Source organism: Gastrolobium bilobum, unplaced genomic scaffold (assembly GCF_033153095.1).
Source record: "Gastrolobium bilobum isolate Gb01-03AN ecotype WA unplaced genomic scaffold, APGP_CSIRO_Gbil_v1 utg6450, whole genome shotgun sequence".
NCBI lineage: Eukaryota > Viridiplantae > Streptophyta > Magnoliopsida > Fabales > Fabaceae > Gastrolobium > Gastrolobium bilobum.
In genome coordinates, this window is record NW_026899175.1 from 31,746 (window position 1) to 52,318 (window position 20,573).

A 20,573-nucleotide genomic window follows, 5' to 3' on the forward strand; every position below is an offset into this window, starting at 1 on the left:
AGTTGCTGAAATCCTCGTTGAACTTTCAACTCTGATCTTGGAGTTGCATAGTCGATGCCCTGTGATCCCTTTACTGTGGGGATGAAAGAAGAAGAGAACTCCCGTTCCCATTACTCGTCGTCAACACCAACACCAACACTGCTTCAGTCAACACTCTCACTCTTTCGGTAAATTTCTCTCTCTTTCTCTCTTCTTATTCCTCTATGTCAATTCTATGTTCCCCATGTTTTCTTCTTGTTCTTAATTTCGTCGGCTATTACGATGTTGTCGGTCTGGTTTGTTTCGTTTTGCTTCTGAAAGTGTTCTTTTTTTTTCTTGTTATATTTTCTGATTCTTGGTGCTTTCGGTTCTTCTTTGTTTTTGGTTTCAGCAATAACAGAAAATGTATGTTTTTCTTTATGGGACTGTTTTCTGCTGCCAATTTATGTCTCTTTATTTTTATTTTTATTTTTTTCATTCAAATTTTTCTTGGAGATTGAATTAATGGTATAAGTATCAGTGGATGGAGAAAGATTGAATGTGTTGTCGCTCATTTGTTTTAGGTGACTTTCTTGCTAAGGAAAAACAAGTGCTGCAATTGGGAGGAGACTGCTCTGTTCTCTCGATCAAGTCCATGGAAGAAGGTTCACCATCAAAGAAACACAAAGGTGAAATTGTTGAGAAGCCAGAATTGCCATTGGAATTTAAAGAAAAGTTTCAAGAAATGGTTGGTCGTCTGTCCATGGAAAAAGGTTCATCGTCAAAGAAAAGCAAAGGTGAAATTGTTGACAATGCTGAATTGCCATGGGCGATTAAAGAGAAGATTCAAGAAATGGGAGGTTCTGAAGTGAAGTTGGTGATTCAGAAATCACTCTTCAAGACTGATCTGTCACCAAATCATGGGCGTTTCTCAATCCCAGTTCAGAAAATGGAAAAGGAAGCAAAGAATTTTGTAAGGGAAAGAGAGGAGTCAATCATGGCAGAACGTCAACAACAAGGACAGAATCAAAGGCTTGCTGGATTGCCAGTGTTTGTAATGGATCCCAGTCTTAAATTTTACAACATGCATTTGAAGAAATGGAAAATGGAGAAAGCTGTGGTTTACAACATCACCAACGGATGGATGGATCTTGTGCGCAGTAACAATCTCAGGGTCAACGACACTGTGCAACTGTGGTCTTTTAGACTCAACGACCAGCAGTTATGTTTTGCTTTTGTCAAGCTTTGAGAAACTTTCTTATGATGTTTCTTTTAAACTTTCTTTCGTTTCGTTTCGTTTCGTTTTGGGAACCTCTTGTTTCCTATTATGTTTGTCGTGTGTTCTGCCTTTTTTGTGTTTTCTTTTTCTTTTTCTTTCTTTTCTTTGTTGTTTTTTGTTTTTTTTTTGTTTTTTTTGTTTTTCTGTCCTTGTAATGTAATCGATACTGTTTCACAAATATAATAACATACGATGGCTTTCTTTTCAATTCTAAATCCCTAATCGATACTGTTCCTTTAACTTGCAACTCTGCAATTGACGATGGCAAACGAACATTGGCGGGAAAACGAACCGGTGGTGGGAAACTACTGTAAAAAGAAATCCCTAACCCCCCAATCCCAATTTGTCATTGTTCTGTTCCAATGGCGCAAACCGAAACCCTTCACGAAATCGAATCTCTCGTCTCCGATTAAGTGGTATCTCACTCTCCCTCTCTCCCTCCATTTCATTTGCCCCTTAATATTAACAAATATTTATTTTTCGTTTTACCGTTGCATATATCATATTCTTCTTAGTGTTTAATTGGTTCTCAAATTGAAAATATATTTGATGAATCCTCGTATCGATATTCATCAAGTGCCTTGTGTATAAATATATTTGATGATTCTTTTTTTCTTTTTCTGTACTTTCTTTTCTTTTTTTGTGTTTTTCTTTTTCTTTTTTCTGTCCTTGTAATTGACGATGGCAAACGAACATTTTTTATTTTAAATTTCATTTTCCTTCTAAGCATCAATCGCAATTCACCATTTGGCTTCATTAAGTTTTTTTTTTTTTTTTTTTAATTCTGCTGTGTTGCTACAGTAGTGCTGTTAATTACGATAAACAATGATAAATCATCCTTAATAAATGAAGTATGCATTAAATTCTATTTTGTTAAATTCTTTGAAGTTTATATGGAGTGGTTCATGATGTTTGCTGTTGTATTTCTGGCATGAGCAAACTAAACATCCCTACAAAACAACTTAATCTTCTTATTTTAGTCCTTTTTACACAAAGACTTGTTCTTTTTAAAAAAAAAATAAAAATTGCAGATATATGGTGAGCAAATCATCTATCTGCTCAACTATTTCATACTGAAACTGGTGACTTGGTTATCTATAAAGCCAAAAAATGGTTACAAGCACAACCTCACGATGCATACAAGCACAACCTCACGGGTGTATCACCATTGGGGATGATTTAGTTTCTAAATTCCTTACCAGATACTTTATAACATCAAAATACATCAATCAAATTTCTTTATTTTCTTGTTTTGCGGAAAGAAGGTTGATAGCAAACTCAATACACAATCAATAAAAGTAGAACAGTAACTGAAATTAAATTAGAACTACTCCACTGAAATCATAAAAAATCTGAAACATCTTTTTTTTTTTTTTTATATATATATTTAATGACAATACACAGAATTGTAGAAGCATGCATTGGAGAGGCATGTTCTCTCCTTATTCTCCTAACTTTCTGACTTAAATTCTGCCTTCTCTTACGTGTTTTTCCAGCCTTTATTATTTAGTCTCCTAGTACCTACAATAACTTCTACATCAGCTACATTACAGCAGATACATTCCTACAATAACTTACATTCCTACAATAATTTTTATAACAGTTGCAGGATAGCAGTTACATTCCTACAATAACTACTGCAACAATTTATATTCTCAACAACTAGGCAGTTATCTGTCTTTCCCCAATTCTCTTCTTCTACACAGTTTATGCCAGACAATTGAGAGGGCTTTGATCCCTTGTAATTCCTCTTAGAATAGACTCTGGTGATGAGATGTTTCTGTTGTTTAACAAAGGTGAATCACTTTATGAAGCCAATTTAATCTTGTAAAATAAGGTAGGTTGAGTTGTAGTATTAGCAGCCCCTTTAGCAAGTGAATTAGACTCAGGCCATCGGGACTAAAGACTAGCCCCACTTTGATGCATCTAACTTAATCCCTATATGGCACGTTATGTATTTTGTCATTTTAATTACCTCAGCATCCTCATTAATTTCAGAATTAGTATTGTTGATACCACTATATTACAAGCTAAGCTAAAGTAGGATGCGTTTCATAATCTAAACCAGTCATTGTAAGAGTATATGAAGATGTCGTAGATGTCTTCTTCAATTAGGAATGGGTACTTTCATGTGACATGAGGTCATATAAGAGGATTTCATATATAAATTAACAATGATATTTTTCACATTGTTTATCTGAATGCGTTCTCCATTACTGTCTATTTGAATGCGTTCTCCCATTTGCCTGTGTATATGGAATCACTTTGATTATAGCCGCACATGGTTACACTATCTTTAGCTTTCTTCAACATAGTGCATCTTTAACATAACTGAACCAATTTGGTGAATTCTATTTTGCCGCCCCAGATTTGCACTTTTGACATAACAGAATTAGTGCTTATCAAAATTTCAGTGTTATGAAGGAATGAAACTAGGATATGAAGTTATAGGAATTGAGCTTTGTTGTCTTCTGATTTGGGATTAGTAGTATTCATTTGTTGTTATTGAAGTAAATTAAATGTAGATTGGCATGAGTATTAGTAATTTATGCCTATATTTTCTTCTCTCACTAGCCTATATAGCTTGGGAAATCATAGGGGATTTCTTCTTCTCTATTTTTTTTTTTTTTTAATTTCATTTTTTAGTTTTTTTTTTTCAATTGATTTTTAGTTTTGTTTTGCATTATATAATATCAACCTTACCCGGCCACTAAAAATTTAAAGTGCTTTAAATGTTTACTTCAGAGTTCACATTGAATAAACAGAGTCCAAAAATGTATCCGGGTGTTTGTTATGAATTTTAAATAAAGAAATTATGAGCATCTAAATGCAGTTTCTGTATTTCTTCTGTTATGTACTTCTCTAACAAGTTTTAAACTACATTGAGGTTTTCTGGAATTAACCTATAGTTGAAGTGAGTTTCCTGCATTTAAGCCTTTCCATGAAAATGGAGTAGAAACTCCATAGATATAGTCATATTGTTCTGAACTTCATTTCTGTAATAATATCCTATTTGATGAAGAACCTTGGATTACATTTAAGATTTCTTTACGTTGATTATCAACATAATCTGTAGTTTACATGATGTTTTGGGATGTCTTAATCAAGAAGCCTTGAATCTAGTTAGGTATGAATATCTGTAATGTTTTTCGCATCATGTTTGGCAGCTACAAGAAACATTATTCTTTTACTTAGTCCGCAATATGTAAATCTGGAGGTAGGGACTCTTCTTCAATTTACTTTCTATACATTGTAAGGAAATTTTAATATGTGTTTGAAGTTAGTTTGCATTATAAGCATGAGGACCAGTTATGATCTGTGATGAAACCTCAATTAATGGAACTGGAATTACAAGCAAATTAAGATGGAGACAAGCTCCTTACAGCCCCTATCTAATGGAATTACTACTGTTATGGCAGATACAGCCTTGGAATTACAATGAAAGAAATAACCAGGAGACTCCAAAAGTACCCCTTACCCATTAATTTCCCCAAACAAATCAAGACAAGCATACTCCACCAATTCCCCCTCCTGTTGTCCCATCCTCCAAGAATATTCTCAACGAATCCTCCCTAACTAACTCTCTTCCTCTTCTCTCTCCCTAGCCATCCTCACTTCTGTTATTACCTTTATCCACATACTTCAGGCCCATTATAATCCAAAGATAATTTCTGATTTTCCAATATGCAAATTTGAAGATAGGAATGCTGTTTATACGTATGGCATGTATGATGTTTTATGACATACATAGTTACATACATGATTGCTATGCATAACCTGAATCTCTTTATTATTTAACATGGAGTTCTAAAGGTAAATGCAGAAAAGGTTTCTGTAAGTGGTAAAAAGAGGACCCAAAAGCTTTATAGAAGGCACTCACACTACAAAAAAGTATGCCATTTGTGGAGGTTATTTATTGGAGGTCATTAAAACCTCCAAAATAATAGACAGATTGTGGCATTTTTTGGGATCGCCACATTGTAATTTTAATTTAGTCAAATTATATAATTGTGACAAGTTTTGACCCCAAAACATTTATGAAATATTTTTATAATTTTGAATATTTTCTAAAAGTTATTTAACGACCGCTACAACTTCATCACTTCAAAAAAAAAAAAAAAAATGCGCGCCACGATGGTTGCCAATGTTTAGGAAGATGATGCAGCAATGGTGAGTCTCTCATTTCATTTCCTTCTCCTCTCTCCCTCTCCTTTGTTCAATTTCTCATTGTCGATGAACTTAACCTTCAATCTTTGTCTTCTTTCTTTCTTCCACCAAGAAGCTCATCATCGACCCCAATGGTGAGTCTCTCATTTCCTTCTCCTCTCTCTGCTTTGTTCAATTTCTCATTGTCAATTAACTTAACCTGTAGTTTGTGGATTAGGGTTTTGCATTTTACAATTTTCAATTTTTTTATTTTTTTGCTTTGCTACAGCAGATAGATTATTATGGTCACTGGTGTGCATGAGGAAGTGCAAGAGGATGATTTGCAAACTGTATTTCGTGAATATGGAAAGATTAAGAACCTACATTTGAACCTCGATCGTCGCATTGGTTATGTCAAAGTAAGTGATAAACCCTCTTTCCATTCCTAATAATTGTATTATTACTATTATATTTATCCTAGTTATAAGTGATTTATTGCATAATGCTTCTGGTTCTACACTTATAGGTAGCCATTGCTTACTACATTGTCACAAACTGATAATCTGATTTCAGGACTTAATTGTAAAATGGCTTAAACTTTTCACTCTTCCTATTCAAAAAGCACCAGATTCCCCCCCCCCCCCCCCCCCACCCTAATTTTATACCTTGACAAATAAATATATGGTTGAACTACATGGTGCTCCTTCTCAAATTGGCTGATGAGAATGTTTGACCTGCATGGTGCTACTTTTTTCTTTTTTTAAAAAAAAAAATCTGGAATTGTATTATGAAGAAAAAAGTCAAATTTTCTCATGGGAAGAACTAAGGTCAGTGCCAGTGTGACATTTAATTATTTTTGGTTAATATCTTGATCCTATACTTTTGTTAATTTAATTGAAACAGACATTAGGTTACTCAAGTGAGATGACCAAGGCTGCCAGTTACGTTATTCCTCCTTTATCAGGGCTCTCAAAGGGTAATTCATTGCATTAAACTTTTTAATTAGTGGATAGAATTTGAAGTTGTAACCTCTGTTCAAAAAAAAAAGCAAGAAAGATGGCAGCAGTTGTCTTGCTAATTCACTTCCAACATAGGACTTTGAAGGATTATGTTCTTTTTCTTGTTTCTTTCAGCATGTGAAACTCATAATTGGATTCATGCTATGAACTTTATATTTGGTTATCTTTAACCTTAACTGCTCTTGGTTTGGTGTAAAGAGAACCCACTTCTTATCCTCTCTGGCCTTTACAATCCAAGCTCAGTTTGTTGTTCTCAGCCTGAGTTGCCTCGAATTTGTGATTATATTATGTTAATATTGAGAAAATTGAATACAATATCAATTTTGTTTTAATCGGTTTATTGAGATTTATTGAAGGTATTTATAATTTGTTTTTTCACCACCCTTATGTGATAAGAAAATAATAGGATAAATTTGAAAGAGATGTTTTAAAAGGGATGGATATTGTCTATTAAAGTTTGATCACATGTCTAAATGAAGGATGAAGCTAGAGAAGCAATTTCTAACAAGACAGTGTGCTTTTGCTTCAGCATTTTGAACTATTCATATATGTATAACTTTATTGGGTTGAATATAGTGATTTGAATCTTGAGTTTAAGAGGACTTTAGCAAAACTGATCTGAGACAAAGTATTGTTTGGGTAAAGTGGCATTATAAGGGTGAGAAAGAATTATATTGCATTTTTTTTTTTCTGGTGAAAAAATTATATTTCTTTGGATCGACACTTGAAGTAGTTATTTGGATGTCTGGAAGATAAGAGAGCTTTGTCGAGATCTTATTTAAACCTTCAAATACAGTGAGGAATAAACAAGTCATATTTTAAGATTGGATTTTTATATCAAATTTCAAAAGAAAAAAAAAAAAGATAAAAAAATTCTTAAGGTAGCTTCAGCTTGATTTTAGATTGTCTATGGTCTTGTTAATGGGCTCAAATTTTTTTAACATAAAGACCAATGGAGCATTTGTCTTAGTATTTAAGCTATAATGTTCAAGTTGAAGGTATCTTTCTTGATGGAATGAAAAACCTAAATGCTCTGTCAATGATTTGAAGCCACATTGCTTCAAAGTTTTCATTCATACTTATTTTTCCTTTTCAGTCTTTATCTCCATTCGGAGGCGTCAGTTTGAGCAAGTAAAAGAAGCTGTTCCTATGATTCTTAATGTATTGAAGGCTGTGTCTTTGGAGTCAGAAGAAGCCGTTCCTTGAGGGTGTTTTTGACAGAGCTGTTGAGATTGCAAATTCTACATGTGAAGTTTGCAATAAGTTGGTTTGTCAATTTTAAAACAACTTATCTTTTTCTTTGTAAGGAAAACTTAAATTACTGATTTATTTTCAAGTTTTTGGCTGACATTTTTTTTTTTCACTTTTACAACAGGAGAGTGTTGCAAAGGAGAAGCTCCGAGATCTTCTTGGTCTATATGTCCTGCAGTGCTTGGTAGATTTCTCTGTACTGTATTAAAATTTTATAATTATTCTTATTTGTAATTCTTTCCCAACTACTTTTTAGTAAATTCCTTACTTATATAGTATGATTTTATTTACTAATATATGATTTAATAAGTTACCATACACTGTTAAGGCTCTTGTTTCAGCCAGCTTAAGCTATAAAGCTTCCAGTTGTCGTTCAATGGTATTACAACTGTCTCGAATGTCTTCATATTGTGGTTTATCATATCTCAATCTAGTAACAACTGATGATGTCGAGACTGTGGCTAGCTCGATTTTTGGAGGTAGTACTATTGGGTTACTTCGTGTCTGCTGCTAATTTATCTCCATGTTAACTCAAGCATTATTTACACCACTTTATGTTTTTCTATTCCCCTTCAATTGCTCAGAAGATAAAGATGATATGGGTTATTTATCTTATGTCAAACATGGTGCTGCTCTTTCAGGTTTGTGTTAGGATGATTAATGTAATTGAATCTCTTACGCATTTTTCCCTATTCCATCAAAAATCCATTTTTTTCAGTGATTTGGGGGGCAGGCCTCAAAGGAGGTTGCTCAAACTGCTAAAGAGGATTTAGTTGCCATCAAGGATGAACTTCGCAATAACCGGACCAAAAGGTGGCAAGCAATAGGAACATTAAAGCATGTACTTTCCTTTGTAAATCTGCCATGGGAGTTAAAGAAACATACTATCAACTTCTTGCTTTGCATCACAGATGGAGTTATAACTGGAAACACCAATGATGAGCATTCTGAGTGGTCAGCTTATATTCCAAATCTTTTCTCAGCTTTACATGTTGTTTACTGCAATTCCTGACTTCAGTTTGTTTATCACTGCTGAATCTTTTACTTTCCTTAATGAGGAAGCAATATGCTGATAAATTCTTCTCATATGGTTACACTTTAACCTTTCAGGCTATTAAAATGGTTATAATGTATGCCCCAGATCCAGAACTTAGAATAGAAGCCTTTGCTGTGCTAAAAGAAGTGAGTTTCTAATACTAGACATTGCCTTTTAAAGTTGAAAGTTTTTAATAGTTTGTATGTAATATGAAAGGTGAATTTTCTGAAATTGAGATATATGATGTTTGTTAAACCCCTTAATGTCTTGGGCGTATTTTTCTTGAGGTTATTAATGGTTCTATGCTTGTGTTACTTGAACTAGATACTTACTGATATTCTAATTTCTCAAAGGTTTGACATTTTCAAAGTTTTTATTTTTCTTTCATTCTTTTTAGGTTATGCATTGATTTGCAAAGGTTTAAGTTATCGCATGATGTATTATATAACCTACAGGTTTTGTCAGCCCTAAACCTATACAGATTTGTATTGATGACAGAATCTATAGGTATGTATGATCAATGAATTATAAATTACAGCATTAAAAAAATGGGGGAAATTACATAACAAGTTTTTGAGTGAATGAACCACTTGAATGGTTAATTATTCCTTAATAGAAATATTTTTACCTGGAATTTTCCTTTTTGTAATTTTCCTTGAAAGTTTTGATGTTACATTGTTGTTATAGTTTGATAATTAGCACAAGAACCTGTGTATATAGAATAACTTTGATTATAGCCGCACATGGTTACACTATCTTTAGCTTTCTTCAACATAGTGCATCTTTAACATAACTGAACCAGTTTGGTAAATTCTATTTTGCCGCCCCACATTTGCACTTTTATTTTCGTCTATTTAGAACTTATGTTTGATTTGTAGTGAGTCCATCTTAGTTATACAGATAATATTACTAATAAAATCTGCATGTAGAAGATATCATGGAATTTAAAACCAGAATTATACAACTAATTAAGAATACCTAGCACCCTCAATGTCTACAAATGAGTAAGATTCTTTTACCTTTAGTGCTTATCAAAATTTCAGTGTTATGAAGGAATGAAACTAGGATATGAAGTTATAGTAATTCAGCTTTGTTGTCTTCTGAGTTGGGATTAGTAGTATTCATTTGTTGTTATTGAAGTAAATTAAATGTAGATTGGCATGAGTATTAGTAATTTATGCCCTTATTTTCTTCTCTCACTAGCCTATATAGGTTGGGAAATCACAGGGGATTTCTTCTTCTCTATTTTTTTTAATTTCTTTTTTAATTTCTTTTTTCAATTGATTTTTAGTTTTGTTTTGCATTATATAAAATCAACCTTACCCGGACACTAAAAATTTAAAGTGCTTTAAATATTTACTTCAGAGTTGACATTGAATAAACAGAGTCCAAAAATGTATCCGGGTGTTTGTTATGAATTTTAAATAAAGAAATTATGAGCATCTAAATGCAATTTCTGTATTTCTTCTATTATGTATTTGTAGATTATTTAATGAACTTTAAACTCCCCATCCAAAATAATAATAATTACAGGACATTTGGAACAAGACCTATTATCCGAAAGCTGCAGATCATGTGATTCATGAGAAAACATGGTATGTTGTTGATGCCACTGACAAAATTCTTGGAAGACTGGCATCAACAATTGCTATTCACATCAGAGGGAAAAATTCAATGACCTATACTCCCAGTGTGGACATGGATGCGTTTGTAATTGTGGTATGTATCTCTTCATAGTGTACCATATTTATGGATACCGTTATGGTTGGCATTCTCTAGAAGTAGCTCCTTTGTGATTTAAATATCATGGGTTCAAATTCGAAAATTAGCCTTTTAGCAAATATATAAGGGTAAGATTGCTTACATGGATTACTCTCACCCACCCTCGTTAGTCGGGTTTAATGGAGAGTGGTTATTTTATTATAGATGGCATTCCTTGTCTTTTTGGTATTGGCAATGGAAACATTCATGGTTTGTTATTTATGCTAAAAACCTTATGCATTACAATGTGCATCACAACAGTCAATCTCTCTTTTGAACACTTTTCTTTTGGTTAAAATGGAAAGAACTGGATTTGAACCAGTGTAGACATAGTGCCAACGAATTTACAGTCCGTCCCCATTGACCGCTCGGGGTTATTTTCAAAATAACCCCACCCACCCCCAGTGGCGGAGCCACGTGCTTGCTGGGTGTGGCCTCGGTCCGGGCTAAGTTTTAACAAATTGTATTTATTATGTATAATTATATAATTAATTATAATTTGGCCCAGTCTAAAATTGTAATTTGGCCCGGGCTAAAATTTATAATTGGCCCTATCAAAAAATAAAAATATATTTGATGAGAGATTTGAGTAAGTTATATTAAGTTATGTGTTGCATTTCCATTTATATAAAAACATTAAAATATATTCAATAAAATTTAAAAATATTTAATAAAATTATAATTCTTTTAATGCTTCCTGCTCAAGTGTTTTATGTCTAATATAATTTAAATATATTATGATATGAACTAACTAAAATTAAAAAAAAAAAAGAGTAAATACCTTTTTTGGTCCTCAGCAAATTTCATGTTGCCCGCTTTAGTCCCTAGCAAATAAAAAGGCTATTCGTGGTCCCTAAGAAATTCAAAATGGACCATATAGTTGAAATCGTAGTCCCTCATAAATTAAAAAAAGACCCACAATAGTCCCTCAAAAGGACTAAAATGGATCCACTTTGAATTTCTTAGGAACCATGAATAACCTTTTTATTTGCTAGGGATTAAAACGAGCATCGTAAAATTTGTTGAGGACTGAAAATGATATTTACTCAAAAAATAAATACACATATAATTTTTTGGCCTGGGCTCCGGTTGGAGCCCGGCTCCGCCACTGACCTCCCCCCCTATGACTCCAAACTCAACAGCTTGACTCCTATAACTCACCAAATTGTCAAGGTCATATAAAATTAACCCCTATGCATGTACAGAAGCCCCTATATAGGGAGTTGATATTTACAGTTTGATAAGTTAAAGGATTTGAGTTGTTGAGTTTTATAAGGAACCAATTCAACCCAAAAGCTTAAGTCGTTAATTGAAGGCCCATCAATGGTTTATATACTCCCATATGAGCCAATTGGGCATGAAGGATGGATAATGCACAGGCCCACTTACCTGTGTTAAGAAATTCCACAATACTAAATTAATTGTTAATTAAATGGGGGGTGGTGAAGATCGAACCCCTGACATGAGGCTCTGATACTATGTAAAGAACTAATTTAACCCAAAAGCTTAAGCTGTTGGGTGAGACTACATTAATGATTTTTATATATCTTCAAAACACGCCTTCTCAAGCCCATTGGGCTTGAAATGTGGATGATATATCAGGCCAACCTACTTGTGCTAAAGTAAAATTCCACAAAGAAAATGGGGGTTGCAAGGATCGAACCTGGAACACTGAGACTCTGATACCATGTAAAGAACCAATTCAACCCAAAAGTTTAAGCTGTTAAGTGAAGGTCCATCAATGGTTTATATACTTCTCTAACACGTTTTAAACTACATTGAGGTTTTTCGAAATTATCTTATAGTTGAAGTGAGTTTCCTGCATTTTAGCTTTTCCATGAAAATGGAGTAGAAACTTCATAGATATAGTCATATTGTTCTGAACTTCATTTCTGTAAAAATATCCTATTTGATGAAGAACCTTGAATTACATTTAAGATTTCTTTACGTTGATTGTCAACATAATCTGTAGTTTACATTATGTTTGGGGATGTGTTAATCAAGCAGCCTTGAGTCTAGTTAGGTATGAATATCTGTCATGTTTTTCGCAATATATTTGGTAGCTACAAGAAACATTATTCTTTTACTTAGTCCACAATATGTAAATCTGAAGGTAGGGACTCTTCTTCAATTTACTTTCTATACATTGTAAGGAAATTTTAATATGTAGCATTATAAGCATGAGGACGAGTTATGATCTGTGATGAAACCTCAATTAATGGAACTAGAATTACAAGAAAATTAAGATGGAGACAAGCTCCTTACAGCCCCTATCTAATGGAATTACTACTGGTATGGCTGATACAGCCTTGGAATTACCTACTAATTTCCCCAAACAAAACAAGACAAGCATACTCCACCAATTCCCCCTCCTGTTATCCCATCCTCCAAGAATATTCTCAACGAATCCTCCCTTACTAACTCACTTCCTTTTCTCTCTCCTTAGCCATCCTCAATTCTGTTATTACCTTTATCCACGTACTTCAGGCCCATTATGATCCAAATATAATTTCTGATTTTCTAATACGCAAATTTGAAGATAGGAAATGTTGTTTACATTTGTTGTAAATAATAGTTTAGAATAGTAGTATAGAAGTCCCACATCATGTATATCTCTTTTTATTTTCTTTCTTTTGAGTTATATAATAGACTCTCCGCTGTGTAGTTAAGACACACAGATTACTTATAAATCTTCTTGTTCTTGATATTCAACATGGTATCAGAGCCTAACAAGATCCGCATCTTTCCGATAGACCCACTGTCTACCGAGTAAAAATCTTCCCGGAAACTGTCACCGTCGTCAGTTTCCGGCCACCATCTGCCACCACCGTCCTCCACCGGAAAAGTTTTCCGGCGACCGTTTTGATCAAAAAGTACATCAACGGACTCAGAAGAAGCCGATCTACCCAACGCCGCAAGACCCACCGTCATCAGAGGTTGCCAGCGTCGTGGACCACCGTTTGACCGCTGTTGACCGCCACCACCGATCATTTTTCAGGAACTTTTTCCGGCGAGCCACCCACAGTTGTGATCGTCACAAGGAGGCGGTTCTTTCCGTCCAATGCCCGCTCCTAAATTCCCACTAAAGCATTTCTCCTCTTTCCATTACTGTTCACGACATCTTTGTTTCAGCGAATTGTTCTTGATCCATGGCTGATTTTAGCTCATTTATCCTTCCTCAAGATATTTCTCGGCTCATGATCACTGGTTCCACTGCTACTGTTGTGCATACAGGTAATAGTGTTGCTAGTTTCACTCAAAGTTCATCATTTAGTCATTGGGTTCTTGATTCTGGTGCCTCTGATCATATTTCTGGTAATAAATCTTTGTTTTCCTCTCTTTCTATCTCTGGTTATTTGCCTGTTGTCACTATGGCTAATGGTTCCCAGGTTCAGTCTCATAGGATTGGAACAGTACATCTTTTTCCCTCCATTACTATTGATAATGTGCTCTATGTCCCTGGTTCACCCTTTAATCTCCTTTCCATTAGCCGTTTAATACGTTCTCTTGATTGTCTCATTTCTTTTACCCAAAATTCTGTTGTTTTACAGGATCGAAATCGGGGAGGACAATTGGCGGTGGATTTGAGTCCAATGGCCTTTACCTGCTCTCCAGCCCCTCTTATGCTCATTCTGTATTAGATTCTCCACTCACTATTCATGCTCAGTTGCGTCATCCTAGTCTTACAAAGCTCTAAAAGATGGTACCACGTTTGTCCAAGCTGTCTACTTTGTAATGTGAATCATGTCAATTCGGGAAACATACTCGCAGTTCTTTTCCTAATAGAGTTAATCGTCGTGCCTCCTCTCCTTTTAGTTTGGTTCACTTTGATGTTTGGGGACCTAGTCGTACTGAATCAACTCGGGGTTATAGATATTTTGTTACCTTTATTGACGATTATTCTCGAAACACTTGGTTATTTTTACTGAAAAATCGCTCTGAGTTGTTCTCCATATTTCAGAAGTTTTGTCATGAAATTCTTACTCAATTTGGTATTCCTATCCGCACTTTTCGTAGTGATAATGCTCGTGAGTATCTGTCTCAACCATTTCAATCATTCATGGCATCTCACGACATCCTTCACCACACATCATGTGCGCATACCCCCCCCCAACAAAACGGGATTGCTGAAAGAAAAAATTGTCATCTTATTGAAACAGTCTTGACACTCTTAATTCATTGGAATGTTCCTACCAATTTTTAGGGTGATGCTGTTCTCACTGCATGCTATCTCATTAATCGCATGCCTTCCTCTGTCCTTGGTAACCAGGTACCATACTCTATCTTGTTTCCTCATCAGCCTTTACATTCCTTACCCCTTCGTATTTTTGGTTCTACTTGTTTTGTCCATGAACTCGGTCCCAATCGTGACAAGTTGTCTGCCAAATCCCACAAATGTGTGTTCCTCGGTTACACCCGGACACAAAAATGTTATCGGTGTTACTCTCCCAGTCTCCATCGCTCTTTTGTCTCGGCGGATGTTACTTTCTTTGAGTCTGTGCCATTTTTTGGCTCCACCTCCGTTCCCGATGACTCTGTTGATACTCAGTTACCTTTACCCTCTGTTCCAATCCAATATGTTCCGGCACCAGATTCCACACCACCAACGCCTACTGTCACTTCTCCATATGTCCCAGCACCAGATCCTCCTCTCCAGGTTTATCACCGTCGGTCACATCCACCCATACCCCAAGACATTGATGAGGTTCCTATGCACTCAGATCTGCCGTCATCAACTCCTGCGGTTTCGGTCCCGCCCTCCGACATTGACCTACCCATTGCTCTTCGAAAAGGTACTCGTAATATTCGTCCTCCACCCAGGTATTCAATAAATATGAGTTATCATCGCCTTTCTCCATCACATTTTGCTTGTCTTCATTCTTTGTCTTCTGTATCTGTTCCTAAGACTACAGGTGAGGCATTATCCCATCCCGGATGGCGACAGGCTATGATTGATGATATGCGCTCAGCATATAAGGAAATCTAAGCCAAAAAGAGAAAGAATGTGATTAAATCTTAAGCAAAAAGGGCAATAATCACGGTTGTTCTGTCAAATTCTTAATCAGAGATTGCATACTGATTTTATATTGATTTCGTCGGAAAATAGACAAATTGGAGCTAAAGAGGAAAAGCTAAACTGAAGGCCCACGCTCACAGCGTGGGTATGACGCTCATAGCGTGAAGAGAGCCCTTTCACACAGAGACAACCACGCTACTAGTGTGAGACTCACGCTAGTAGCGCCAGAGGTCCAAAAACAGGCAGAAGCTACCACGCTACTAGCATGGGATTGACGCTAGTAGCGCCAGCCTTTTTCACAATCCACGCTTGCAGCGTGGCAGCCACGCCAGTTGCGTGGTGCTCCAGAATATAGAAGAAAAACTCCTACGCTCACAGCGTGGGAACCACACTAGTGGCGTGGGAGGTGCGGACAAATCGACTTAAATCTTCGTTTAAATCAGAGACAAGATTACAGTGAGATGCGGAAAAGATTAGATCAAGATTCTCCACTAGGTCAAAGACTCTATAAATAAAGAATCAGACCTCAAGAGAAAAACACATTTTTGCACGGGAGAAATTGCGAGCATCAGGAATCGGAGCGAGCTTTCGGTGCCTGAAGAATCAAGATTTCTTCTTCCATTCTTTCTGGTTAATTTCAGTTTTATGAATTCTTTTGAATATTTTGTTTTGTCAGACATGAATATGTCTGGCTAGTCTTTTATATTGTGGTAAAGGTCACAACCCTTGATGTGAACCCCTTGTATTTTGGTTAAAGTTTATGGTTAATTATTCAATTGAATTTATTTTACTCTGTTCTTCATCCCATAATTCTTTTAGAATTCGCGACTCTATTAGGATTGCGAGGGTTAGGGTTTACAATAGGAATATTGGGATTCTAATTCCTGACAAAGGGTAAGATAACTGTTCATGTATGCACTAGGGATAGGCTATATGAACTGCAAATGTGAAAATTCACTGGGCTTAAAGATTAACTCGAAAAGGAATTTCTAAGGGATTAGGATTCCAATAGGGTTAATAAGGTTAAGATCACTAAGGGATTAGGGCTTAACTAATTAATTATAGATGGTGAATTGTTTGATCAATTGGGTAATTAAACATAAATATTAATCATTATTACAAGGTGGGGATCAAAAAGGTGTTGGCGTTCTTTATTGCAATAGTTTTCTTACAATATTTTCTCAAATCTCAACCCCTTTTGCTTTAAGTTTTCAACTTCTTTTGAATTGTTCACGAAATATTGAATAGTTCACAATTGTTACAACCACCATTACTTTCAAATCAACTCTTGTTCTTCCATTCTTAAAAGGAACAATTAATTGATATTCGACCCAATCCCTGTGCAGACGATACTTTTCTTATCACTTTATTACTTGGAACGATCGGTGCACTTGCCGATTTTTCGCAACAATTGACGAGATGTGTGCACTTCATGGCAGTGGTACTTGGGATCTGGTTCCTCTTCCCTCTGGAAAATCTGTTGTTGGATGTAGATGGATATTTACTGTCAAGGTTGGTCCTGATGGACAGGTGGATCGTCTCAAAGCACGTTTGGTGGCCAAGGGATATACTCAGGTGTTTGGTGAAGATTATGGGGATACATTTTCCCCTGTGGCAAAAATGGCGTCTGTTCACCTCTTTATTACTATGGCTGCTATCCGTCACTTTGGCCCCTTTATCAATTGGATGTCAAAAATGCTTTCCTCAATGGTGATCTTGCGGAAGAAGTTTATATGGAGCAACCTCCTGGATTTGTTGCTCAGGGGGAGTCCAGTCTAGTTTGTCGACTCCGCAAATCTTTGTATGGTCTCAAACAGTCTCCACGAGCTTGGTTTGAGAGGTTTAGCACCATTGTCCAGCAGTTTGGTATGAATCGGAGTGCGGCTGATCACTCAGTCTTTTATCGCCACTCAGACTCTGGATCTATTTATTTGGTGGTATATGTTGATGACATTGTCATTACAGGTGATGACCATGAAGGCATTACTCAGTTAAAACAACATCTCAGTCATCATTTTCAGACAAAAGATCTCGGAAGACTACGATATTTCTTGGGAATTGAAGTGGCTCAATCCAAGGATGGTATTGTGATATCCCAGAGGAAATATGCTATGGACATTCTAGAGGAGACAACTTTGTTGAATGCTAAGCCCGTCGATACCCCCATGGATCCAAATGTCAAGCTTATGCCAAATCAGGGGGAGCTATTTCAGATCCAGAAAGGTATAGAAGATTGGTTGGGAAGCTGAACTATCTGACAGTTACTCGACCAGACATCTCATTTGCAGTCAGTGTAGTAAGTCAGTTCTTGAATTCTCCCTGTGAAGATCATTGGAATGCAGTGATCCGTATCCTCAAGTACATCAAGAATGCTCCAGGTAAAGGTCTCCTCTATAAAAACAAAGGTCATACCAGAGTTGAGGGATACTCAGATGCTGATTGGACAGGTTCCCCCAGTGATAGAAGATCCACATCTGGGTATTGTGTATTCCTTGGAGGTAACTTGGTTTCTTGGAAAAGCAAGAAACAAAGTGTAGTTGCCAGATCAAGTGCTGAAGCAGAATATCGCTCCATGGCCACAACCACCTGTGACTTATCTGGTTAAAACAACTATTGAAGGAACTCAAATTTGGAGACATTGGCACAACATCTCTCATTTGCGATAATCAAGCTGCTTTACATATTGCTTCCAATCCAGTGTTTCATGAAAGGACCAAACACATTGAGATAGACTGTTATTTTGTTAGAGAAAAAGTCCTCTCTGGAGATATAGTCACTAGTTTTGTTAACTCAACTGATCAATTAGCTGATGTTTTCACTAAGTCTTTGAGAGGGCCTAGGATAGATCACTTATGTAACAAGCTTGGTGCATATGATTTATATGCTCCAGCTTGAGGGGGAGTGTTGTAAATAATAGTTTAGAATAGTAGTATAGAAGTCCCACATCATGTATATCTCTTTGTATTTTCTTTCTTTTGAGTTATATAATAGACTCTCCGCTGTGTAGTTAAGACACACAGATTACTTATAAATCTTCTTGTTCTTGATATTCAACAACATTGTTTTCTTGAGTTCGTATTGGCATGTATAGCCAAGAATATGTTTTATGACATACAAAGTTACATGATTGCTATGCATAATCTGAATCTCTTTATTATTTAACTTGGAGTTCTAAAGGTAAATGCAGAAAAGGTTGCTGTAACTGGGGAAAACAGGACCTAAAAGCTTTATAGGAGGCACTCAGGACGATCTGGTGGTATGAAAGTGGAGACATTTTCCCAGCTACAGAACAGAATTCCTGAACGAATTGTTGAACATTCTGTTCGTGGCATGCTTCCAAAAGGGAGGGTGTAACAACCCGTTGTACACCGGTATTGTTAACATTAATTATGATATTAAGCGCAGTTACAATCACAGCAATTCATTTATAAAAATGCGAATAAACTTTTTTCGATTATTACGCGAGCATTTAAAACATAAAAAACGTAATAATTAAAAGCTGTGACCGTAACCGTAAACTCTTGCGGAAGACTTATTTAAACTATTTTTATAACTTACTTTACTTATTATAAGTTACCAAGAGGGGTTCCCATAAACCCACTTAGCCAATTTCCAAACTTTACGTTTTTACCTATTCGGACATATTTCACTCTTAATTTTTCTGCGACCACACCGCTCGCAACCAAACCTTCTTCTCAGATTATATCTTTGTCTTACTTAATTCCCTTTTAAACAAGCTATCATACGCTCAATTCGGAGCTCATTTGCTCCGGTTATCGCCGTTTGAAGTTAGATAAGCAAATAGCCAATCAACCCCAAAAACAGCTCCAAGCTACTCACATTACTCGAATTACTGCAATCAATCCACTCATTCATTTGTTCTCAAATTTGTATCCTACAAACTAGACACCTCAAACTTCATTTTGATATATCACACGCTTAGTTTGACTGAGAAACGAAACGAATATATCTCAGTAACCAAGAGGTTCTGGAGAAAACTCCACCCAATGGTTCACTTCGATGCATATCAATAGAATAAAACAACCACTTTGAAAACAGGATATAACAAGGGATTTAGAGAAATGAGGAATATAAAGATATAAACTACGACGATACGGGATGGTAACCCCAATTCCACGTACGCCCTGGGCATATATAAGCCTATGGGTATCATCCAAGGTGTGTTCACAGAAACCACAACCATGATGCCCAAACCATCCAAAACGCCAAAGACATTCCTAGTGTGCTCCTACCCGGATCACACACCATGACACGCGGTCAACTGGAACTCCCTCCTGGAGACCTATCCAGCGGAAGTCCGAAACTGCCCGAAGGCTAATAAAACTGTCTACTGGCCAGAGACTCGGTACATAAGTACCCATAGCAATAATGCATGCATGCTCATGTGTTCTATACTACTCATACACACTTCCTACCGTTGCCATCAACTGGCAAGGTGGAACAGAAAAGGGGAGCAAGCCCCAGTACCAAGAGGTTACCTTAAATATTATTTTCACAAGCTCCGCAGCAGCTTATCCCTCAACTTGGTACACAGCAGAATGCCTACACATAGGACATTCCCAATCTCTTATAATTCAAACAATACATGCTAATTTACAATTATACATGCATTGAACCAATTACATACCTCAATCCACTTGGTCCAGGACCAAGGGCAACTCCCAGATTCAAGTTTCGGGATTCAAGTCAACGTACGGCAACCTATACAATTACGTACATCCATTAGTACGCGTCAAATAGCATCAAAACGCAAAATTCACAAAATCCTCCCCATCCTCCCTTGATGGTTCGGCCATTCAAGTGTTAATTTGAGATTTATTTTTCTAAATTTTCTTTCTCATTTGTTACGTCTCATTAGGTTGTCAATAGGCCAATTCAAGTGCCGGTTCGTCATTTTCGCGTCGAATTACATCAGAACGCGAAAACCGCAAAATCCCCCTTTTTCTCCTTGAAGGTTCGGCCATATAGGTGTTATTTGGGGATTTATTTTTCTAAATTTTCTTTCTCATTTTATAACACTTCCTTAGGTTGCTTAGAGGCTAGTTCAATCGTCGTTTTTCCGTTTTACGACATTTACGCATCGTT

The 20,573-nt window shown here is 36.1% G+C and overlaps 1 protein-coding gene and 1 long non-coding RNA gene across 8 annotated transcripts; both read left to right on the forward strand.

Annotated features, from left to right (window-relative positions):
• The first annotated feature begins 517 nt into the window (after window positions 1-517).
• On the forward strand, window positions 518-1,207 carry LOC133287979 (B3 domain-containing protein At2g31420-like). Its single transcript, XM_061485680.1, has one exon. It carries the CDS (start codon window positions 518-520, stop codon window positions 1,205-1,207), a length of 690 nt encoding a protein of 229 aa, XP_061341664.1.
• A 4,101-nt stretch (window positions 1,208-5,308) lies between these two features.
• LOC133287980 (uncharacterized) lies at window positions 5,309-18,809 on the forward strand. Of its 7 annotated transcripts, XR_009748306.1 has the most exons (11): window positions 5,309-5,407; window positions 5,520-5,538; window positions 5,673-5,802; window positions 6,287-6,359; window positions 7,499-7,669; window positions 7,778-8,132; window positions 8,238-8,294; window positions 8,372-8,607; window positions 8,764-8,835; window positions 10,223-10,408; window positions 18,645-18,809. It is a non-coding gene; the product is annotated as an uncharacterized LOC133287980 (long non-coding RNA). The 7 variants fall into 7 exon arrangements; XR_009748304.1 differs by having other exon boundaries at window positions 7,778-8,294; XR_009748305.1 differs by having other exon boundaries at window positions 8,238-8,607.
• Window positions 18,810-20,573: the final 1,764 nt, after the last annotated feature.